The sequence below is a fragment of the Pseudonaja textilis genome, chromosome 2, assembly GCF_049901715.1.
Source record: "Pseudonaja textilis isolate UNSWEBS1 chromosome 2, rPseTex1.2, whole genome shotgun sequence".
Lineage (NCBI taxonomy): Eukaryota > Metazoa > Chordata > Lepidosauria > Squamata > Elapidae > Pseudonaja > Pseudonaja textilis.
In genome coordinates this window covers 136068572-136094137 of record NC_141991.1, presented here as the reverse complement: position 1 = coordinate 136094137, position 25566 = coordinate 136068572, and the positions used below count along the sequence as shown (strand labels likewise).

At 40.7% G+C, this 25566-nt stretch overlaps 2 protein-coding genes across 2 annotated transcripts; one reads left to right on the top strand and one right to left on the bottom strand.

The window, feature by feature from the left end:
* The first annotated feature begins 2225 nt into the window (after positions 1-2225).
* LOC113444819 (uncharacterized) lies at positions 2226-12111 on the top strand. The gene is made up of 3 exons (XM_026713700.2): positions 2226-2492; positions 9749-9856; positions 10732-12111. Exons 2-3 carry the CDS (start codon positions 9781-9783, stop codon positions 11556-11558), a joined length of 903 nt encoding a protein of 300 aa, XP_026569485.1. The 5' UTR covers positions 2226-2492; positions 9749-9780; the 3' UTR covers positions 11559-12111.
* A 3032-nt stretch (positions 12112-15143) lies between these two features.
* PFDN5 (prefoldin subunit 5) lies at positions 15144-25531 on the bottom strand. The gene is made up of 6 exons (XM_026713754.2): positions 25373-25531; positions 19060-19162; positions 18912-18943; positions 17148-17222; positions 15860-15965; positions 15144-15732 (listed from the first exon to the last, which is right to left on the bottom strand). Exons 1-6 carry the CDS (start codon positions 25442-25444, stop codon positions 15653-15655), a joined length of 468 nt encoding a protein of 155 aa, XP_026569539.1. The 5' UTR covers positions 25445-25531; the 3' UTR covers positions 15144-15652.
* Positions 25532-25566: the final 35 nt, after the last annotated feature.

The window sequence follows — 25566 nt, the reverse complement described above, 5'->3', positions numbered from 1 at the left end:
AGATTGATATAATGGAAACTAAAACTGCAGTTATAATAATGTTTAGAACAGAACTGTCCTGCTTGATCAAACAAAAGATCCATTTTGTCCCACCTAACATTAATTCCAATGACGGGCTGGATACTTTTCATGAGGTGTATAATCACCCTGAAAGATCTTAGCTCCTCACATTTATTTCCCAGCAGTTGACATGAACTGGGACATGGCTCTGATTGTGAAAATTTAATTTAGACAGGATATTCGTGGCAGGCAAATTTAGGCCATGGTCATCAAAATTGGTATGATCCATGTAGATTAAAAAACAGCAGGTGGATAATAGAGATAGAAATTAGGAACTAGAAAAGTACTATTATGTAAGCAAATTGATCCAGACAATAGCTGTTCACAAAGCACTTATGTATGTAAAATGTATAAATAAACTGTTAAAAAAACCCCAGGAGGATTACAGATGTGCTGTTCATGAAATACAATACAGGTAGTGTTAGACTTACAATCATAATTGAGCCCAACATTTCTGTTGCTAAGTGAGAAACTTAAGTGAATTTTGCCCCATTTTATGACCTTGTTTGACCCAGCTGTTAAGTGAATCACTGCAGTTGTTAAATTAGTAACACAGTTGTTCAGTGAATCTGGTTTCCCCATTGACTGCTTATCAGAAAACTGCAAAAGGTGATCACATGACTCAGAGACACTGCAACCATCATAAATGTAAGCATCCGGATGTAAATCACGTGACCATGGGATGCCGCAATGGTCGTAAGTGTGAAAAATGGTCAGTCACTTTTTCAATGTTGTTGTAACTTCGAATGGTCATTAAGTGAACTGTTGTAAGCCAATGACTACCTGTATGTTTCTAAGTTAACTGCAGTGATTCACTTAAGAACTGTGGCAAAAAAGGTCATAAAATGAGGCAAAACTCACTTAACAACTATCTTGCTTAGCAAGGAAATTTTGGGCTCAATTGTGGTCGCAAGTCAAGGACTATTGTACCTGTAATGTATGCAAAACTTTGAAGGTCCAAATTTTCCACTGCTTTGGGAAATTGTATCACGTTTCTACTCCAGTGGCCAGACTAGCTGGGCAAGTGCTGGAATGGAATTTTACCCATCTGGAGCAGGTCAATTAATGCCCTAAGCACAGTCCAATAAGAGTCCCTGGCCCTTCCAGTGTTAAATGACAAAACATTTAAGTCTCAGCAAGTGCCAAAGGTGAAATAAAGAGATTAAAAACTTAGTTTTCTTCCAGGCCATCCCTCACTACAGTATATTGAATATAAACTTTTTTAAAAAATATTTTACATCAGATAACAATAAGAGCACATTATTTAATAAGTAGAATAAACTGCAAATTTTCAATACTTGTAAAGCATTGCTAATAAGATTGCTATAGACTAGTAAGATTGTTATTATAGGAGAAAATGCAATGAAAGAGTTAAGAGCATGATAGCTAGAGGAAAAAGCTGAGCACAATACTGCCCCTCCTTTCCCTTGATTCCCTAAGCAGATGCTTATTTGGGTTAATGCTTAATCCAGGGTTGATCTGATAACAGATAATCAGAGTTGGAAGGGACCTTGTGGGTCATCTAGTCCACCCCCCCCCACCCCCGCCCAAGCGGGGGACCCTACACCATTTCTGACAAATGGCAGTCCAATCTCTTCTTGAAAGTCTCAAGTGATGGCGCTCCCACAACTTCCGAGGGCATCTGGAGAGGCACAGGTTGCAGAAAGTTACATGAAACGGTAAATCGAGGTAGCCATGCCCGAATAACACAAGAGACAAAAACGCAAGTGCAACAAGCTAGTTTATCTTCGGCCTTTCTTTTTGCTTTCTACCCACACGACCGTTGCATTCAGAGAAGGGAGAGCTACATTTATTTCGGGCTGCCTGCCTGCCGTTCCTTGCACGCCCCGCCGCCGTTCATCCCAGCGATGCGCCCATAAAAAACAGTTTCACCCGCACGGATTCTCCGCGGAACGAACAATCCGTGCAGCCTGCATCCACCCCCACCTCCGTTTTCCTCTCCGGGATCGGTCACGATTTTGCTACCAACGCCTCAAACCTTGCTACGTATTTGCAATCCCGGGAATCTTGAGATAATCCTCTTCCAAATATAACTTGGATGCACCGGCAGCCTTGCAATTTGCATCCAGCCTGAGAGGAGCGGAAATGTACTCAACCCTTTCTTTGGCCTCCTCCCTAAAAACCATTAACAGGAGCTAGACCACCTCCTCGTTTTTACCCTCGTCTTTAAGACTGTGCAAGCCACACGCTCACCCTTCAACCATAGAGCTCCTAGTTCCTCTCTGTTCCTAGCGATCACCAGGAAATACAGCGGAGAGGAGGAGGAGGAGGAGGAAGAATAGGGGGTTAAATTAATCGGGGACCTTCTTCTACCCAGCAGCCCCCAGAGCCAAGAGTTGGGCTTTAGTAGAGTCGTTTGCGGTGGCTTGGTTCCTCCCGCCCGGGGGGACGTGACTTCATCCCGGGCAAAAGTGAGTTTTAATCGGGGGATCCGCGCGGGTGGCGTAAATAAGGGGGGGTTGATGCATCCAAATGCCGGAAAACATTTGGAGCAAGGTTGCATATTTTGCAATGAGCTTTTCTGCTCCCCGTTAAGTCTCTGTCTCTGCCCGATCGAGCGCAGGACCCCGGTCGCGTACCGAAAGACCGCATTATTTGTTTGGGATCAGATCGTTTCTGCTGCCAGCTTGAACGAAGAGTTTCCTTATCCCTCCCAATCACAGTTGGGGGGGTCCTTTTCTCCCCTCGACCTCTGTGTAAACTGTGATGGTTTTCCAACGAGGAAACCCACGTTTGACACCCGGTTTACGCAAAGCTCCAGCCGTTTCTCTTGCACTACCGGCGGGCTTGTAAGCTCACTGCCCCAAACGACGAGGCTTTGCTCGCAAGATGGCCACCCCGAGTTAAAAGAGAAAGCTGTCATTTAAAAGTTGTGGTTGAGGAGCGCAGCCCCAAAGCCCATCTCCACCAAGTTAGGGGTTGCTAGGTTAGAGTAACGAAGGCGAGAATAAATCCTTACTCTCCAGGGCAATCTTTGAGCAGTGCACTAGGAGAGGGAAGTGTGGTAGTAGTGGGGATGGAGATCAAAAGATATGGAAGTAACAGAGAAAAAGTATAGTATCCTGTAGAGTTGTAATTGCAGGAATGTTTCAATCTCGGATGGCAAACCTCAGATAAAGAATGTTTCCAAGCAAATACAACTCAGGTAAACAAAGTCACTAATCTAAAGGGGGATTAGAGAGAGGAAATAAACATGTTAGACTTTAACTAGAGATAATTAATTGTATGGATTACTGTGCTAAACAGTAACGAAAGTTAAGCAGTAACCAAAGTTAACCAATGATGGAGGATAATTAAAAATGTGTATAAATGCAAGATTAGACTCCAATAAAGATCATCATGATTCAGTTGTTCATGATCAAACACCTCGACTGCCTCGTCATTACAAGTGGCGCATGAACAGGGACCCTCTTATTTCATCCGGCAAGGATTTGGTGCACCTTCAACCCTTTGTGGTTTCTTCAACCTTTTGGTTTCTGTAAGTATGGGGTCTTCGCTTTCTGAGGAACAAAGGAAGCATGTAGATGAATTAGGCTATTTGTTGAAGAAAAATAATACTGAGGTACCACAGAGAAATCTCTTAAGGCTGGTCTAGAAGATTGCAGCTCAGTGCCTATGGTACCCAGAAAAAAGGTCTTTAAAATTAACTGATTGGGAACGTATTGGGAAAATATTGCATACTGAACCTCAAGCAAAAATGGAAGTTTTGCATGTGTGGCATTTATGTAGGCATGCAATTGAAAAATTTGGTCACAATGAACTTTCTCTTTTAACACCTCCACCCTTCACATATACTAATGCTGTCATTTGTCCCCCTTGAATATATGTGTTCAATTCCCTCAGCTCCTGCAGATACAGGGCAAAAGCCTCCTGACTCTATTGTTCAGTCTTCTTTTCAGAAAATGGTAGAGATTTGTAAAAGGGATGCCTCTGTCTCAGGAACAGAACTTGCAGAATTATTGTCTGTTTGTCCAGTATAATATCGTCCTGGTCAGGGGCCACAGCTTGGACTGCAAGTAGCAGAATGGGAGGGTCTGCCTTATCAGATCTTAAAAGAGTTAAAAAAAGCAGTTACAGACTATGGGATTAGTGGTAATTTTACAAGAGGACTTGTAGAAGGAATAAAAAATTGTTATGCAATGATCCCTGAAGACTGGAAGCAAATATTTCGCATGATTTTAACATCCATGCAATATGTGGTTTCGGAGAGTGAATATATGAGACATGCTCAAGCTGCTGCTTTAGGAGGGGGAGGAGCATATACAGTTGAGCAGCTATTTGGTTCTCGACCATTTGGTACAATTCCTACTCAAGTTGTTCTTCCTCCAGCTACGTTAACTATTGTTTCTGAATGTGCCTTTCATGCTTTTCTTAAGGTACCCCAAGCTGGAGAACCTAGAGCAAATTTTTCAAACATTCGACAGAATGCCAATGAGCCTTATGCTGACTTTGTTGAGCGTCTGTCCAAAGCAATTAGACAGCAGTTTGATCATCAGGAAGCTGCTGGTGAACTTCTTCACCAGTTAGCTATTGAAAATGTTAATGCAGATTGTAAAAGAGCTTTACAGCCATTAAAGGCTACTGCTCATTACATTCTGGCAGATATGCTGCGAATCTGCCAGGATATTGGATCACAAACTTATAAAATGCATATGTTAGCAGCTGCTATTCAGAAAGGACAGCGACCAATTGGTAACTGTTTTAAGTGTAAGAAGCCTGGCCACTTTCAGAAGGACTGTTGTTCTACACCTTCTATGCCTCAGAATCGTCCTTCTAAGAAATGCCCTATTTGCAAAAAGGGATTTCATTGGGCCAATCAATGTCGGTTTCGGTTGGGAAACTTGCCAATGGGTGTGGCACCCACCCAGAATCCAAAGCGTGCCTTTCCCATCACTCTGACTCCTCCAGCAGTCTCTCTCACTCCTCCCCAGCCACAGCCGGTAGCGCTGGGATCGATTTAATCACTCAAGAGGAAATTGAGTTTAAATTTCCCATGGAAGTTAAAATAGTTCCATCTCAATTTAAAGGTCCTCTTCCTTCGGGATTAGTTGGCTTAATTTTGCCTCGTTCTTCTGCACACAAAAAGGGCTGTTTTGTTGTGCCTGGGGTAATAGATTCAGATTACACTGGTATCCTCATGATTCAGATTTGGGTGAATCTTCCTCAAGTTCTTCCTTGTAATTCTTCTGTTGCTCAATTGCTTCTTCTTCCATATGAAAATCCATCTCCTGGTATAGGTAGTCTGGGGATGCAGGATTTGGATCAACTTCTTTATCTGTAGGCTTACTTCATCAGCTGAACTCCTCTCATCCTTTGTTAATGCTCTTCCTTAATAAACAACCATTTCCAGGGTTATTGGATACTGGAGCAGATGTTACTGTCATCTCCTCTTTACAGTGACAAGTACAGTGGCCAAAAGCGACAGTTTCTTCATTGTAGGAGGTTCTACAGCTGCTTGGCAGAGTGTTCAAGAAATTAATGTTACAACATCTGCTGATAAGTCCTTTTTCCTACAACCATACATTCTAGATATTCATACTAATATTTGGGGCCATGATATCCTTTCTCTTCTTAATGCCCATTTGATTCTTGATGATGGCTCTTCTTCTTAAATGGCTCTGTTCTACGCCGGTTTGGGTGGAACAATGGCCATTATCACGGGAAAAACTCGCTGCTTTACAACAATTGGTTCAAGAAAAATTGGCTGCTGGTCATATAGAACCTTCTACTAGTCATTGGAATACTCCTGTTTTTGTTATAAAAAAGAAAAATGGGAAACATAGAATGTTGCACAATTCCTCCATTCCAATTCTTCCTGAATTACAAGTACAGAAATCATATACATTAGTACAATGGCAAAAATTACTTGGCATTATTAATTGGGCACGCCCATTCTTCTACATTACAGCTAGTGATATGTTGCCCTTATTTCAGTCTTTGAAGGAAGCACAGTCACCAGGAGATCTAGTTGTATTAACTGATCCTCAAAGAACATGCCTTCAAAAAATATTGAATAAGTTTAAGCATCGATATGTGGACAGGATAACATCCTTAACAATAGGACTTTGCTTAGCTATTCTTCCCATACACCCTTACCCACGGGATGTCTTATTCTAATGCGTCCCCGCAAGCGGTCAACGTTCATGAATGGATTAATTTGTCAGCTACTCTGCCTAGAAACATTTATTCTTATCAATCAGCATTAGAGGATTTGATTATTAAAGGTCATAAACGAGCCTTACATCTTACAGGACAGGATCTCATTAGCATAGCTTTCACTCGTACAAAAGTTGAACATGAGCATTTGATGATGATTTCAGAATCATATCAGATAGCCTTTTCTCAATATGTGGGAAACTTGTTGTATTCTTTACCCAAGGATCCTAGAATAGTGGTTACTACTACTTTAAATCCGGCCTTTTCTTCCATGTTTGTGCGAAATCCTATTTCTAAAGTTCTTACAATCTTTACTGATGGATCACCTACAAGGGGTGTGGTTGTCTGGCAGATTCAACAACAATGGTATTCTAAATTTACTGCCACGCAGACTTCAGCTCAATGTGCTAAGCTGGCTGCTGTGATTTTGGCTTTACGATTGTTCAATTACCAACCTATTAACTTGATCGTTGATACTCAATATGTGTATTTAGCTATGCAATCTCTTCCCTTTTCTTATTGTGCTCTCTCTTTGGATAAGAATTTGTTATCCTTGTTTTTATCTTTAAAGAATAGTTTGGAAACTCGCTTGTATTCTTTGTATGTAGAACACATTTGAAGTCATACTCCCTTTACTAATGCCTTGATTGAAGGAAATCGGAAGGCAGATGAATCCTTAAAGGATGTTTGCTGATCCTGTTGCTAGTCATTCTTATTTTCATCAAAATGCAAAATCGCTTGCAAAGCAATTTAAAATTTCATTATCTCAAGCCCGGGATATTGTCTGTACTTGTCCAGCTTGTCAGCAACTGGCAGTTCCCTTTCCAGTAGGTGTCAACCCACGAGGAACCCAAGCTAATCAAATTTGGCAAATGGATGTAACTCAGTTTTCAACCTTTAAGCCATACTGTTATCTTCATATGTCTATTGACATTCATTCACACTTCCTTTGGGTTACTGCTTCAAAACATGAACACGGAAGTCCGTCTTCCAAGGTCAATGCGCCCGCAACCCATCACTTAGGGCCAGGTTAAATCTACTACATATCAAGCTCAACAACAATTGCAACAGGCCTCATTACCTCAGACTCCTGAACATCTTGTTGCTGCTGTTTTTGCTATTATTACTGCTAACTCTGTTACCATTTTACTTTGTATTTTCTTGTTTATGGTTAATGTTGTTTCTGATCAAAATGATACTTCAGTGGTTCGTCTTAACCCTAATTTGTGGGTTCGTCATGCCCAGTACATGTTTATGACCCATGGCACAAATATTACTTTATACTATGAGCCCCCAATGGCATTTGGTCAAATTTCTTTTATCCTTAACTTGATCATGTCTTCTACATTTATGGTCTCACAACTACAATCTATTTCACACTCCTGGCTATTTTTTACACCCCCTATGCAATTGAATTCTGTCCGTTGGCATTACTTGAAAGTTAGTCAGTTTACAAGGGGTCTGTGTTTCTGTTGTCATGCTAAACACACTTGGCTTCATAATTGGTCTGATTATGATGCTGCTCAGCACATATTAAAAAAGCTAGGGAATTATAGTTATTGTTCTGACTACTGTTGGTTGTCAGGTACCTTTAATTCTTCTTTGCATGGAATTAATATAGCTCCTGATATGTATCTTGACAATTTTCCTATTTTTAATGCCTCTGATCAATCTAATACAGGATCGATATGCGCTGGTTGGCAGCTTAAGGATCCTAATATGTGGTTCTCTTTTGATAAATATGCTACTAATGTTCATCCTCAGAATTATCAATGTGCAACTATAGGTTATTTTACTCTACCTGTTCAAATAGGTATGCTCCCATCAACTCGACAGCGGCGTTCCTCTCTGGGGCCTACATGTAATGATGAAGTCATTACTGACACACAATTGTCTTCTGGTTCTACATTTGGCTGTGCATTGGCAGGGGCCGTTACAGGAGTCCTTACTCTAGGCTCTTATCCTGGCATAATTGCTCAAGAAAACAGACAATGTATTCTTGGTCTCACCTGCTGACTTGAAAAATCCATCAATGCTACCACTGCTATTATTTGTGATTTGCAGCATGAAATAGAAGACTTAAGTCAAGATGTTTTACAGCAGCATTTTGCCATAGACTATCTTTTAGCCTGTCAGGGAGGGTTCTGTACGTTAGTTGGATGCTGTGGATGTGCTGTACATTTTCATTCTTTGAATAAAACTATTGAGGATGAGCTTGCCAAGTTACAATCATACATTCAAAATAATATCCATGCTCATTACTCACCTTTTGAATGGCTAACCAATTGACTCCCTGATTGGTCTTGGCTCAGACAGTTTTTCTTTTATGCTATAATTATTATTATTGTACTAATTACAACCTGTTGTTTTATTCAATGTATTCCAAATTTGTTCGCATTGTTTCGTCCTGCTTCCCCCTCTCTTAATCCTCTACAATTGCAATACATTCATAAATCTTTGAATCCTCCATTTAAAATAAAAAACGAGGATATATAGAGTTGTAATTGCAGGAATGTTTCAATCTCGGATGGCAAACCTCAGATAAAGAATGTTTCCAAGCAAATACAACTCAGGTAAACAAAGTCACTAATCTAAAGGAGGATTAGAGAGAGGAAGTAAACATATGTTAGACTTTAACTAGAGATAATTAATTGTATGGATTACTGTGCTAAACAGTAACGAAAGTTCAGCAGTAACAAAAGTTAACCAATGATGGAGGATAATTAAAAATGTGTATAAATGCAAGACTAGACTCCAATAAAGATCATCATGATTCAGTTGTTCATGATCAAACCACTCGACTGCCTCATCATTACAACAGTATCCTGAGCTTTAAGGAGATCAATTTAGTTTTAAGTCCTGTGCAAACACAGGCATTGTGATTAAAAAATTATATTTTATGATATAACACTTCTGTGAATCCAGCTAACTTTGGCTTGGTTATCAATCATAATTAAGCAAACCAAAGTTTATTGCAACAGTGAACTTGGATTTTTTTGAACATATTGGTCCAGGATTTTCGAATCAATGCCAGGGGTGCCTATAAGATTAAACTAAATTGGTTCCCCTATTTGCCAAGGCAAAAAGGGGAAAGCCAATTATTAAAATTTGGCCAATTGTATAGCATCCCAATAATTCAGACATTTAACTGGTTGATTCACTAGCCCATCTGTGGTGTAGGTAGGAAAAACCTCATTTGTTATCAAGGAGATCAAGTTTAAAATGTTAGAATAGCTATTCTCTATACAGTGTGTCAAGGATATATTTTGGCTTGGGCAAAATACAAGGATGTATTTTGGCTTGGACAAGTACATTGCCAAACTAGATTTCAACCCCAGAAATGAGGCAGCACAAAGTATATATAATGAATTTGATCAATAGTGACTAGCTTTTACCCAAATGGTAAAAGAGAGGAGGGAGGAAATAATTGTGGCTTAATAAAACTCTCTTCCCTGTTCCTTCCCTCCCTCCTCCCTCTCCCTCTCATATTCTGTCTGTCTGTCTGTCTTAGATACATTCTGACTTGAAAATCCTTATTTTGAGATGGCGCATGAAGATCCCGGCATTGCAGAGATCCATGGCTCAGATAACAGTGGGACCATAAGGAGAATCTACATAGGTGAGAAACTAGGGCATTGTACAGAGTAAGAGATGTGACCTGAGATACACAAATTCTATTGCCAAACTCTATAGCTGTAGGGGGCTATAGCATGTTTTTTAACTCATACTATCTAGATAACTTTCAGAAGCAGCTTAGGCAGATGCCCCCTGAATTCACTGAACTGTAAGGAGGAAGAGGAGTGAGCCCTATTAGTCTTGCTAGTTTCTGTTATTCCAGCCAAATAATTTTAGCCTTTCTGTGTTGAATTCATAGTCTACCTAATGGGACTGTCAGGTGTATAGCTATGTTGAATTGTGGCATAAGTTCTTTTCTATTTTTCCCTTTTGAAGAGCAATCCCAACAGATAAATAAGATTAGATTAAGATCCCACGCAAGTTCTGCAATTTGAATAGATTTCAATCTAGCATTCACTACTCCTGGTTTAACTTTTTAGATGAGGGTGCGGTGGATGAAATCTTAGAAGTGGAACATAATCCTTTCAAAAACTGCCACTGACAGAAGTCCGTCAAGTATATTGAGAGGAGGAAATTATTTCATGTACAGGGCATAATCATATTACCTGAACAAATTACCTTCAAATTCAATTGAATCAAAATTTTAGTTATGTTTTTGTCTTGATCTTTTAAAGGTGATTTTTAAAAGATTTCTAAAGTGGTGTGTGTAGCAGAGATGGGGATCCTTTAATTGTCCAGGTGTTGCTCTTTCAGTCAACTCCCAGGCAGTGTGGACCATGGGTAGACAAGATGAAAGCGATTATCCGGTAGTACCTGAAGGGCCAGAGATTCCCACTCCTAACCCGCTGCAGAAGAGGCAGTGAGCTCTTTTTTTGTAAAACCCAGGTCTCTTAACAAAGTATTTCTCCCCTCCAATAGCTGACAGAGGCGTGGTGCGCAAGAGTGAAGATGATTTGAAGCATGAGGCCATCCAGTCTACAATACAGAATAGACAACCCACCTGGAGGGCGAGTTCACAGCAGGAAGCCTCTCCTTTAGAAAGGCAGGGGAATCTGTTAGCCTCCGGCAACTATGGTGAGGGCGATATGGCTGTAGCAAACAGTGTTGTCTCCCGATCCAGCAAGCAGCGCCCCTTTATTTGCAACGAGTGTGGCAAGAGTTTCCGCCACTGGTCAAAACTTCTACGGCATCAGCGCACGCACACCGGCGAGCGTCCCAGCACTTGCACAGACTGCGGCAAGAGCTTCTCTCAGAACTCGCACCTGGTGCAGCACCGACGCACCCACACCGGCGAGAAGCCTTACGTCTGCCGTGACTGTGGCAAGAGCTTCAGCTGGAGTTCCAACCTGATCCAGCACCAGCGCGTCCACACTGGAGAGCGTCCTTACACGTGTGGGGACTGTGGCCGCAGTTTCACACAAAGGAAGAACCTGGCCAAGCACCGGCGAACACATACGGGGGCCCGACCGTTCCGTTGCCCCGAATGTGGCCGAGGCTTTGCACACAGTGCTGGCCTGATCAAGCACCAGCGTTTGCGCCATGACACTGACTCCCCCATTGGCCACCCATGTCCAGAATGTGGACAACGCTTCCGGGCTCCTTCAGAAGTAGAACGCCACCGCATTACCCATCACGGGGCCACCCCGTCAGAGCCCTTCATCTGTGTGGAATGTGGGGAATGTTTCACCAAGAGCACTACCCTTATCCGCCACAAGCGAGTACACAAACCGATATTTGTGCGTTGAGGGTTTCTCCCTCTGGTGGGATGTGAATTCTGAGTGATGCCCAGGTTGGTAGCCTGGAGACTGAGGATAGTTTGGGATCCAGCGTGACCCTGCATCCTGGATCTTGCTTGCCCAGATCAAAGGCCCCGTGTGAGCCAGTGTATCCAACTAGGGAGTAGCAAGAAGGGGAGGAGGCAGGAAATTCAGCTTGGAGCTCAGGACTCTGGTTTATTTGTTGGAAGAAAAACTGTTTTGTGTCCAGATCTTAATCTGCCTTGTGAGGCAGGATCAAAAAATAGTTCTCACTGACCATCTGAGAATTAGTAGGCTGCTACTGTAAATAAAGTTTTTAGTTAGAAGCCATAAGAATTTTTGAGGTGGCAGAAGAAATCTGATCTTCAGTCAATCTAAGATTTATTGGGACTTCAAAGGAAAAAAATGATCAACGAAGTAACTTTCAATTATTTTTCTTTGGAAAGGTATGTGAAGTGGGGAAAAAGTGAGGACGCTGAAGAGTGGAGGAATCAGAGGATTGAAATCCATTTTGTGCAATAAAGTGTTTTGTATCCCGTAATCTCAGTTGTTTTCACTCTTAGTTTCTTTATGATTATCTTTTCAGTAGAAAACTAGGCAAAGTGTGTCAGAAATGGAATATGGGCCAAACATTGAATCAACAATAGATCCACACTGCTGAAAAGGTGGAGGCATACAGCAGAATAATAAATTATGATTGTGGGAGCTACTATCTTAAGTAGACATATTAAACAGATATGGACTACAAAATATTTGGGCTTTTTGAAAGAAGTTTTCTCGAGAGCAGGAATGGTCTGTTCTTATTATTGGTAAGGAGTATTACCTGTTTCTATTTTTCCTGTGAGTTCTATTCCTGACTTAGGCATGTAAGCCAGTTGAATGACTTTGGGCAAATCACTCAGCCAGCCCTACCTCACAGGGTGGTGGTTCTACAAAAAATAGGAGGAAGGAGTATTATGTATATCCACTGCCTTGAATTATTTATAAAATAATAAAGGAATGATAGAAAAAATACTAATAAAATGAGACAAAGAAACATTAATCCCAAAAGGACTGGGGAGTATTAATAAAAACTATTGTGAGATGGACAAATGACAGCAGGTTCTACAGTCAGCTTATGGAGTTGTTGATGTATTTATTTTCTGCTTGTAGGGTTTTTAATAAACACCCATCTGATCTCTCTGGAATAGAATACTGGCCTGGATTTGCCTCTCAGGAATCAAAACTGTATCTTTATTCCTTTAACAGTGACCAACTGAGAGATTCCAGGAAAGCTTGTAAGTATGGCGTGGTGTTCCATTTTTGACAGGCATCTGCTAGTTGAGGTATTCCAACTTTTGAGTATGGGATTATCATTCTAAAAACAGAACCAGACTAGCTTAGACTACCAGTGGCTATGACCTACCTCAGCCAGAAACAGTAGTGTGTTTGTTGTGAGTAATTAACTTTTAATAACTCAACGACAGCACTAAAACGCGACTTAGATCCGAAAAAGGAAAGGCAAGAGTTGGCAGCAGAATTTGTAAACCCATGAAAGAGTCATTCAGGCAGTAAGAGGCAGCTGGACTTGTTTTTTCTTTGAAGACATTTCACTTCTCATTTAAGAAGCTTCTTCAGCTTTGACAGGATAGTGGGGAATGGAAGGATTTATATTCCTTGTAGACAATTGGTAATTTGTATCCTTTTAGAGCAGGGGTGTGAAACTTGCATCATCACAGAATCATCATGTGACACATCATTACTTTTTTCTCCTTTGCTAAACTGGGCATGGGCATGGCCAGCATGACACATCCGGCCCATGAGCTGCGACTTTGACACCCATTTTACAGGGTCGTTGAAGCTTTTGGAGATTTCTGTGTCCTCAGGGTCAGCTGAGTAGTGCTCCTGGTTCCTGTAGTCTTTCTCTGGAAATCCATTCCTACTCCATCATTCAAAGAGTGCTCATCCCACCCCAAAAGTCTGTAGAGATGAAAAGTCCGTAGAGATTCTCAATCATCCAGGTCATGGTTATCTCAAACGTACATTTTCAGGAGGCAGCTGGATTTTCTTGTTTTTTTCTTTGAAGACGTCTTTGTTTTTTTCTTTGAAGACGTTTTGCTTCTCATCCAAAAAGCTTCTTCAGCTCTGACAGGATAGAAGCTGAAGGAGCTTCTTGCATGAGAAACGAAATGCCTTCAAAGAAAAATCAAGAAAGTCCAGCAGCCTCCTAAAAAAGCACCTTTGGGACAACCATGGCCTGGATGACTGAGACTCTCTACAGACTTAGCTATACAAAGGGATGACTACCCTTTGAATGGTGTAAGAGTAGGAATGGATTTCCAGAGAAAAATTGCAGACCACAGGAACCAGGAGCACTATTCTGGTAACCCTCAGGACGACCTTCTAAAAGGATGCAAATGACCAGCTGTCTGCAAGGAATATAAATCCTTCCATTCCCCACTATCCTGTCAGAGCTGAAGCTTCTTGAACGAGAAGCGAAACGTCTTCAAAGAAAAAAAATAAACCAGACTAGCTGCCTCCTGAAAAATGCAGTTAGAGCAGAACCACTGTCAGTTGTGATCCTGTCCGACCTCTTTTGCATTGCTGAGGATGCAAAAGAAGAAAAAGGGGCTTAGATGAAGTTGCCTGTAGAAGCTGCTCTTTCCTCGCATTTGTGTAGCCAGAAATCTGAAAAGATTTATCTCAGAGTAACCCCTCCTATTTTGATTTATTTGAAACAGTTCTAATTAAATGAGTTGTCTTAACTGTATTTTATCCCCAAATCTGGATTTGACTGACATTCTAGGGCTTGAAATGTGTATGCCCATTTCCTGCATTAACTGCAGCCTCAAAAGTCACATGCAGAAGGAAGGTACCATTGCTCAATATGTCTTCATCTAGTACTTATCACTATTGACTATTAAGGAGGTAGCATACCTTTTAATGTCATGTGAAAATTAAGTGGAAGCTGTAGAGAAAACATAGTTTACATGTAATGGTTCACTTAAATTATGCTTAACCATGCTTCCATTATACTGGCCGGGTCAATCCTGCTGAGGATCCTAGTGTTAAGGACTCCTTGGCCCTGGCACCTAGATCTAGGGTCCTTTATATTATTTCAAGTATATGTGCATCAAAATCTAATTTTACTACATCTCAGTACAACAGGCATCCAAACATAACAAATTTCTGCTGTGCTTCACTCTATTCATGCAAACAACTGTATCAGTGTGTGTGTGTGTGTGTGTGTGTGTGTATATATATATATATATATATATATATAAAAAAAACCATTTACTAGCTTGTACTCCCTCAATCATGTTTCCTCAAAAGCAAACTCATGAGTTCCCCATTCCAGTCATTCTCAACCTTTTCTTCACCATGAAGCTCCTTCAAATATCTTTTGTGACGACAGACCACCAAGACTTAAGATTTAAATCATAACATTTCTTCTTTGTGAACCCCCTGTGATGATATCACAGCCCCCCATGAGTCCACAGACCACAGATTGACAAACACTGCCTCACTCCTCTCTCTAGTCCTCTATCATGGAAGCATACTTTTCCCCTTTTTCTTGAATACTTCTAAACAATGCAGTGTCTCTAACTTTTATTTTCCAACAATACCTTCAGGATACACACCAAATCCAGAAGTATTTTTCAAACTAAATTTGTGACTCAAATTGATTACATTCCTTTCTTTAAATCAAAATAACCTTAACAAAACAAAATTAGGTGGGCCATAGAGCTTTCTGGGCAGCAATGCAAAAGTTAATATGCAATTATTACTTGCTTTGTTCTATTTATTTTGTACAATTCCATTTACAAGCACTGCATTTCACTGGGCATCTTATGAAAGATGGCCTCCAGGTGCCATAACTAACAAAACATAACATCTGAAAAGTCAACGAGTTGAGCAGCTGTGGTCCTCAAGATGTTTTCTTTCCCAAAAACAGAAACACTCCCAAATTTATTTTAACAAAACTGAAAATTATCCCCTTACCCTCCCACCCTCCCCTTTAAGCTTCATGCAGGAGGAATGCTGCTTCCCTCCAGATGTTTTGACCATCACAAAATAATAGGTGGGCAAGGGAGTCTTCTTTGCTAGGCCTTTGTTGGCAACATTTGTGATGCACCTGCTGCTGTCAGTTGCTGAATCTTTTGGTTCATCGTTTCTATTACAGCTGTGAAAGAAAAGAAACCAAACTGAGTCAGGAAAGCATTCGAGCAGTAATGGCTATAATCAGAATCAGATGGAGTTACATTTACAGTTTTTGCATTTCTCATTTTTTGCCTGCTGCTAAGGCCTACCTTGTTTCATTGCATGCTTCTCCTGCAATGCTGGCTGGATTTTCTCTATTTGCTTTGTCAGGAAATCAATCTTCCTCTTGAAGAAGTCTTTAGCCTCATCCACTGTCTGCCAAGATGAAAGGTGTTGTTATTCCACTGTTTACAATCAAATGGCTTTGTCAACCGAGAATGCCTTGCTAGCACCTTGCAACTGCTAATGTGGCAAATCCAAATTGATTGATTAATTTGGATGATTTTCCCAATCAGATTTTGGCTTGTATTTTTTCAATCAACAGTGGGCAGACCTGGGTGTTGTCTGGAAGGTTCAGAGAATACTAAATGGCCCATCTTTGATCCCCTTTACTACCTGTCCCTGTATATAATGGAAATGGGATGGGATCAGCTGGGCTAAGCAGTAACAAGGTACTTTGGTGGCATATAGAGACATAAAAATGAATGAAATGAAAACACTATTTGAATTTGGTTATCTCTGCCAAGATTAGACTTCTTCGGTAACTCTTTCGAAGATGACCTTTGCTGCATCTTATACATTCTTAAGAAATGTGCCTTTTTTTCACAACCTGTGTAAAAATCAGACCAGAGAGGCTTCCTAAGAGCCTCTTATTCATGGGTCCATACAAATAGGGGCCCATGCTTTTAAAGCCTCTTGCTCAAAGGCAAGTGAGGAGGGGACTCATAACTGCACATAAAAGCAGCTCAGAGGAGATTAATGAGGTAATGTATAATCAACAGAGTACCATTTACAAAAAGGGAAGAGATCAACTACAAAGCAATTCAGGCCCAATGTGAAGTTCAAGCTGTGGAAGACTGGCTTAAGAGTAGATGTGCTTAATGTGATGGTAGGCTTGTTTATTTCCCTTATCAGACATCAGGTTAGGAAAGCCTGAATCATAAATCTCATTTTACCAGTATGATAAATTCTAAAATCTGCTCAATTTGGCAGATAAAAAAAGCTACAAATATTGCCCACAAGAATTGTCTCTAGGCTAAAAGTCTTAACGAGTACAGATAGTCCTCAACTTATCCCTCATTTAATAACACTTCGAAGTTATGACAGACCTTCCCAGAAATATTTACAATGTGTTTTTGAAGGTGCAATAGCCACAGCTCCTGGTCACATGGTCATATTTTGGGTGCTTGGCAACAATTACAGTTGTAAGTCAAGGACTTCCTGTACAACTGTGCCTGTATGGTGGAAGACCAGACCTCTGTATTTCCTGTGATGTTAAATTATGGATTGTTGCCTACTTGGAATTGTGCATCCTCAGAGAAATGATAAATGTCTTACCTTTTCTACATAGTAACCTGTCCCTACATCTAATAATACATGGCTCACATCTGAAAGTTTCCCAGGAACATACATCTGTAAAGGAAGGTTAAGGAAAAGCACCAGAGCAGGAAAGAATCAAGCACAATCAAGAGGAAAAAAGAATTAAACTTCTAGTCCAAAGAGAAAATCCCCCATTGGAAAAAGAAAAAAAAGTCCTAAGCATCGCTAGGTCATAACCCTCATGCTGATGAAAAAACAATATTGGACAGAATAGTTATAACAGCTGAGGTAATATTATAAAGCATGTCATCAGTATTTCTTCATAAATAAAACTTGCAAAACGATAGAGTTATGGGTACTTTTGGAATTGTTTGGAGCTTTAGTTTTGACTGATTTACGTTAACAGTTCTATGAGGCCACTTTATACCAGCCTGGTATTTCCTGGTTGCCTCCCCTTTAAGCACTCAGCAAATCTAAGCTCACAACTGATTTTTTAATAGAGCCAGAGGTTGCCATCTGTATTTCAAAATATACTGACAACAAAGTACACCTCCACATTGTGCTATGCATTGGAAAAAAAAAAACACCTAAAACAAAGCATATCTTTATAGCTAAGTAAAGGATACAACTCTAGGGCTCTCCAAAGAAAACAAGAGATTCTTAAAGGTTTATATTTGTGTAACCTATGTACTCTAAATTAAAATTTTATTTTGCTTCTCTAGTGTCTTAAAAATCCCAAATGTTATAATCAAGGCAAGTCACAGAGATATCATCTAATCATAGGCACAGAACTAACCTGGAAAAATATCATTTGACAGAAGGCTGCAGGAAGAAATTCATTTCCACTAAAACAATATGTGCTAAATGAAGATGCCTCTCCCCCTTAAAACAGATTTTTGTCTTGGAGAGCTTGAATTAGAAACACAGAAATAAAAGATAGTTTTTTTGCTATTTTCTATTTTTTTCTTAGTGGGAAGTTTGATCTAATGTAGGAATTAGAGGTTGCACTACAACAGAGCACCCTAAGGTACTTTATCTTTCTCTTCTCTTTGTACAGTTTTTGGTGTTGGTATATGATCACTTCAATTGCTGCAATTTTGTGTACATAAACAGAATTTATCAATACTTAAAATGGAACTTCTATGGTACAAGGTTCTGCAAGTCCCATTAGTATGTCATCAAGTTACACTTTCAGTTCCCATTAAAGCATTTTTTTTGTTTCTCAGTTGAGCAACTGGTGGAAGTCACAACAGAAAGTATACTACAGAGCCAGCTAGCATTAGTTCACACAATATTGCTTCATTATAAACTGTAATCAATGTCATACAAACATGCCAACTGCTTTCTGCTGAAAGTATAGCATTATCCTGAAGGGATTCTGATTTCTTATTAATTTTGATTAGTCCTTCCTTCCTTCCTTCCTTCCTCCCTCCCTCCCTCCCTCCCTCCCTCCCCTCCCTCCCTCCCTCATTCTTTGCTAGCTCTCACAAAACCTCTGAGTCCAACATACATCCAACATACATCTACAACTTCCAAGGTAACTTCCTTCTAGATTTGCTCCCATCAGAAATGGTGACAGAATAGCTAGCCTGTGCAAACAGTGTTTTAGAAGTGGCAAGACACATTTGGGCTCACTGAAATAATAGTACCTCAGTAAACTGACTGTAGATTAATCCCACTGCCAAATTATTAGAATTACTAGAAATTAATATTCTTATGAAGAAGAAAAATTTAAAAAGTTGAAGATCTTCCATAATGTTATTGTTTTGTAAAAAAGGATACAGAACTAGAGAGTGGAACCAGTAGCTCTTTACCTAAACAGAGAAGAAAAATACCATAGGTTTTGCAATGTGTTCTAGATAAGCATATTTTCCAGACTGAGCTGAGATTACAAAAGAAAAGAGATTTTAAAAAGGGAGTTATTACTTGCCTTCGTTGCTTTTATTTAATACATTCAGACAGTCCTTTGCTTCCACATATTTTGTCTGTACCACCTTAAGTTGTGCAATGGATGAAGAAAGGAATTCAACTTCCTGAAGAAAAAAACATACAAAACTCAAGAGTTCAGCAATGAAGGCCACACTCTCAGCTTCCAAACAATTGTTGGATTAAACATTCTAAAATAGTCTTAGAAAATTTTGTCTAAGTAGTTTTAGCCTTGTTTAGTGCATTGAGAAATGTGGCAATTATATTATTTAAACATGCCTCTTTTGGTCTCATCAGAAAGTTTTATCGTGCTTTTTTATGACAAAGTGAAACCACGTAGCAGGTACATTGCAAGAAAATGATGGAAAGGTTATGGCCACATAGCTCACAAATGTGATCATTAACTACAATTTCCTCTTGCCCTCAGTGAAATATTTCGGCTTTTTTTTTAACATACAACCATGTGGGAAGAACTGGACTACAAGCATGTCCATGTGTGGCAGCATAGTGTCTAAAATAGGGTAGAGAATCTGTGGCTTTTCTGAAGTTGTTAAAATTTCCAACCACAGCAACATTTGAAAGAGATTACAAGAACATTTAATGTTTATCTTAAGCTTACCTTAATATCGGGGAAAGAAAATCAAAGCATCTGGTTCCTTAAGGACTTCATTAGTGAACTGAAACGTGTAATTTAAAGGATAACAGGGCGCATAGGGAATGAGTGACAAAAGTTCAAGTTGGCTCAAATTCTAACTGCATAAATCTTTGCCATGTAAGCTTCTATAACCAGCCAATGTAAGATTATCACATAAAGCAAGTGAAGGAGAGCATAGTCTTTAAATATCAAACTATAGTCCTGGGAGTCTTAGAAAAGAAAAATTAGAATAGGGTCTTAATCCCAAGATTTAAATTACATATATTCACAAATATTAACATATTCAGTTAAAAACATGCCTTTCAGCTAGATCCTTTCCAGCTAGATCCTCAACACATGAAGTTGAACGCAATTAGAATGGCCTAACAACAAAATCCCCCCACCCATTTTAATCTTGCATGAATTTCTCTTTCCTGTCCCCCTCCATATTCCACATTTTAAATCAGGAAATAATACCATCTCTCCCCTCACTGCTGCCTCCCTTAATACCTAATACTCAAAGATGCCCATTGTGAACAAAAGCAACAGTTGACATGCATAGCAGGTTACAGTATACACAGAATATACCTGCCAGACAGGTACATGGTGTAAGGTAGGAACATGAGCTTGAAAGAAATTTGCAGGAATTGGTACCTAGGCAAAAGGGGTTAAAACTTATCTTAGGTCTAGAACGATGAGATAATATTTGGAAACAACTCAGATACTTCCTTAATTCACTGGATACAGGGGGGCGGAGGAAGAGGAACAGCATAGCCTTGTTATTATAGCCGATCTCAGTCAAAGTAGTTTTAGCCTTCTTGTGGAGTTGATTTCTTGGCCTGATCTACCGTACATGTATTCTTCACTTAGTGACCACTCATTCAGCAACTGTTTCAAGTTACAATAGCTCTGAACAAGTGGTACTTATGATCAGTCCTCAAAGTTCTGGCCACTGAAGTATCCTATCACATCATCCCGGTTTGGGCCCTCAGCAACCAGCTTGCACTTATGATAGTTGCAGCATCCCAAACCTTGAGGGGCTTGAGCCATGCTTCCCCAGCCACTTGTGCACCCTCCCCAAGCCTCGCTGCATTCATGCCACATCTCCCCTGCCACTTATGCATCCTTTCCATCTGGCAGCAAATACACCAAGCTTTGCCATGCTTGCGCCCACTACCATTCATGCACCTACCCACCCAACCTGGTAGCAGCCAGCCCAGGCCCTCCTGTGCAACACACCGACTCAGCTATCCATGGACCTCCCTTTCCCATGTGAAAGCAGCCACTTACTCACCTGCTGGTTTGCTTGTGAACTACCTGGGACTTGGAAATTTCTGCCTGCTTCCCCACTGACTCTGATGAAGTCAGCAGGAGGCTCTCACTTTTATCAACCCACAATCCTTTCTTAACAGCAGCAATGGGGACTGCAGGGATCACTGCTACTAACGAATGTGGTCACATAATGTTGCATTTTAGAACTGCATCACTTGGTCACAGAAATTCTGGTCCCAATTGCTGTCCTAACGCGAGGATTACTTCAACGAACCATGACCTAGAGCACGGGTGCCAAATTGGTGGCCCGCAGGCCAGGGGTGTCACACGCAGGCTACACCCACCCCAGCTCTGCGAAGGGGAAAAATGTCACAAAACATCACGTGATGGCAACGTGATGCCACAAGTTTGACACCCGTGACCTAGAGTCAATAGAGCATTTAGTCCTCTACTGTAGCTTTTATCTTAGCTCATATGATTTGATTAATCCCATTTTACAATCCCTTCTTGGACATTCTAATCAATTTTATATTAAATATCTTCTTGATGATCCAATTCTTAATTGCTGTGGCAAAATTTTTAATTAGAGTTATTCAGATAAGGTAGCAATTTGATTTCAATTCCTATAGAGATATTGAGGGTTATGATTAAGGAAGTTTACATAGTATTGGGTACTTCAAAATAATCTTGTTATTTTGTTATAGTCTGTAGATGTTTTACATAAACTGATAGGTATAGTTTTAGTTAAGAATACTGTGTTAAATTTATCACTTTTAATGTGCTGTGCTGTGTGTTGGTCTTTTGTTATTTTAGTATATGGTCTGGAATTCTGTACCCATAAATGTTACTGCAAAGCCTTGCAGTCTGAAGTGATGTTGAATTTTATTCTAATCCCTTTGATTTCCCCGCCCTGCATTCTAGTAGACTAGCACCATCCTGTGGTCTGTTTAAAACATATTCATTTTGGCAGTGGTTTATTGTCCGAACTTGCGGTTTTGCTCTTGAGCATTTTGTTACACCTTCAGCGGGACTTTAGATGAAGTATCTTGTTCCGTTATCTTTAGTTGAAGTATCTTAGATGAAGTTATCTTGTTCTGTTTTTCTTTAATTTATATAGAGGTCTTGTGTGGTGATGCGGTCAGTTGGTCATGTGACTGGCTGGTGCAAAAATTGACTGGTGAGGTGGTTGGTTCCATCCAACCGACCGACTATTGCACCACCAGTTGATTTTTGCACCATGTGAACAATAGCCAGTCACCTGACCAACTGACCCCCCCACCCCCCCAAGACTAAATACTAAATAAACTAAAGAGGAATGGAACAAGATACTTCAGCTGAAGTCCTGTTGCAGATGTTACACTCGGGAGCTAAATGGCAAGCTCGGAGAACAAACCACTGCTAAAATCCACAATCCAAGCTGCAAATATTTTCTATTATTTCCAACTTATTCATTTTGTTTGGTTTGTTGTCTGTTTGCTTGGTTGCTGATCTTGATCAAGGGAACGCCATACTTACATCTTTAGTAAGGAAGCTTTGGATGTTAATATCTCAAGTTAAAAAGAATTACAGGTAGTCCTCAAGACTTACAATCGTTCATTTCGTGACCGTTTGTAGTTACAATGGCACTGAAAAAAGTGACTTATGACCATTTTTTCCCCATGGTCACATGATTTACTTTTGGATGCTTGACAATTGACTCACATTTACAACGGTTGCGGTGTCCTGGGGTCACGTGATCCCCTTTTGCAACCTTCTGACAAGCAAAATCAATGGGGAAATCAGATTCACTTAACAAATTTCTCACTTAGCAACAGAAACATTGGGCTCAATTGTCAAAGTTGAGGACTAGCTTATTATAGTTTTCCCATTCCCTTTGCCCTTCCTTTCCTGCCTGATGAGTTGGTCTATCACAAGGATGGGAGGTAATGCTGAGAGCTCTAGTCAAAAGCCTCTAAACCGCATGCTCCAGATGATGAAACTTAATTCCCTTGAAGTTTTAAAATCTTTGAATATCTAGAAACACAGCAAAGAGTCCCCTGTCCCGCACACAAAGGGTTGGAGGAAGGATACTATGTGAACTACTCCTCTCCCCCTCCCCCCTTGGAAAAGAATGAAACCGACCAACAAACCAACTGTCAAGCTGCTAAAAGAGACAGAACCAGCATTTAAAAATCAAAAAGGCTGCTGGCTTCCGGTTTTCCATTCTATTATTTATTAAAGTCATTTAAGTTAAGTAATACACACACCATCCTTGTGTTTTCAAGTTCCATGTTAAAAATATTTTGAATCCATTTTTCACATTAACCAACGTGGACTGTCAAACAGGAGAGTCTGAATTACAACAGACTCTTAAAGCAAGAGCAACCATACCTTTTGAATTCAGATTTAACTTCATTCAGAAAGCCACTAACAAAGCAAATCCCAGATTTCTATAATTCTAAGTAAGCACTGACTGACCCTTCTCTCTTAATCTATACAGTAACAGAAAGAGGTAATGTGTTTGGCTTATTATATTGCAGGAATGATGGAGAAAATATTCAGAGTAAAGCACTCCAAATATTAAATTTATTATATAAAACTAATATTTGTGGAGAGAGGAAATTATTTAGGATACTCATTTTGAGAAGAGAAGAGACATGCCTTCTACCTGATCTTCCTCTGGCAACTGAAATTAAGTGACAAACTTATAAAAAAACCGCAAACAATTTCATGATTATTTTTTGGGGAAAGAGAGGAAAGCAAAGCGACACTAAACAGTTGAATTAAGCAAGGCATTTTCACAAGGACATACTGAATTTTTAAAGGACTGATGGGGGTAAGGGGTTTTTCTAGCATGCTATATAAAACCCAAAGCTGGAGAACATCTGGGTTAAGTCATTTCAATACTCCTATATACTCAGACACATTTCCATTTAAAAATTACCTATCTACAAGTTGCCCACCTTCTTAAGTTCAGACTTCAAGATACAACCTGGAGACTCAGAGGTACAAGTAGTCCTCAACTTACGGCCACAACTGAGTCCAACATTCCTGTTGCTAGGTGAAAAAATTCTTGCCAAATGAATCACTGCAGTTCTTAAATTAGTAATCCGGTTGCTAAGTGAATCTGATTTCCCCATTGATTTTACTTGTCAGAAAGTTTCAAAAGGGAATCACATGACCCAGAGACACTGTGACTGACATAAATGCGAGTCTGTTGCCAATCATCCAAATATAAATCATGTGACCATGGGGATGCTGCCATGGTTATTTAAGTGTGAAAAATGGTCGTACATCATTTTTTTCAGTGCCGTTGTTACTTCCAGTGGTCATTAAGTGAATTGTTGTTAAGTCGACGACTATCTGCATTAGCAGCCTCCGGAAAGTCACAGGAGGTTGTGGCATGCAAGGGTGGTCTCCACTGCAGCATCCCCATGGTCACGTGATTTACATTTGGATGTTTGGCAACGGACTCACATTTATGACAGTCGCAGTGTCGCGAGGTCATGTGATCCCCTTTGGCAACCTTCTGGCAAACAAAATCAATGCGGGGGGGGATCAGATTCACTTAACAACCAGGTTACTAATTTAAGAACTGCAGTGATTCCCTTAGGAAATGCAGCAAGAAGAGCCTACAACGGGGCAAAACTCCCTTAAAAAAATTCTCACTTAGCCCCCAAAATGTTGGCCTCGATTGTGGCCGTAAGTTGAGGACTTAACTGGCACCTCTGAGTCTCCGGGTTGCATTTTGAAGTCTTAACGTGCAGAACTGAACAGTGAAGGTTAGAAGACAAAGACCGTTTGGGCCAAACGATGGTCCGCGATGGCCACAGGCAACATCCGATTAACAATAGCATTTAGACTTATACACGACTTATTTCCAGCCCTCTCTATGCGGTTAACAGAGTCAGCCTATTGCCCCCCAACAACCTGGGTTCCTCATTTTACCCACCTCGGAAGGATGGAAGGCTGAGTCAACCTTGAACAAGTCAAGATCGAACTGCCCAATTGCAGGCAGCAATTACCCGGCTATAAAGTTGCCTTCCTTTCCTCCTCCTCCTCTTTTATTCACTGGAGATCCAGAAAAAGTCGTGTCGGCTGCAGCCTTATCTGGGGGTGATAGTCGAGTCCAATGGGTCTTTTCTTTCTTTCGAATAAGCGGACTCAGCACGAACATCCACCCCAACCGGGCGCCCTCCAAGACGTTTGCCTCCCAACTCTCACCTTTTTCCCCCATCCCTGGGGTAGGTGGGGGGAGATGGGGGCTTCCGAAGACCAAGTGGAGGAAACCGCCACCCCGATCTAGGTTTCGAAAGGACCCCCTCCCCAAGACTTCCACACCGAACTGACCAAGCGCCCATCCAGCCACCCCACTTCTGGCCCGGCAACCGCGACGACCTTACACGCCTACGCCCACAGTCGGCTTTCTCACCTGATCCAACTGACTTTTCAACACTTCCAGCTGCGGCAGGGAGAGCTCCGCGATGTTCACCTGCTGCGCCATCTTAGGAGGCGGAGACAGAGAGAGAGATCCCTCCGCGGGCACCACCTCGGGAGAGCACTGACGTTCGCTCTAGCTGTTTGGAGTCTATGATCAAGGCGCCCTTTGTGACTCACGGCCAACGG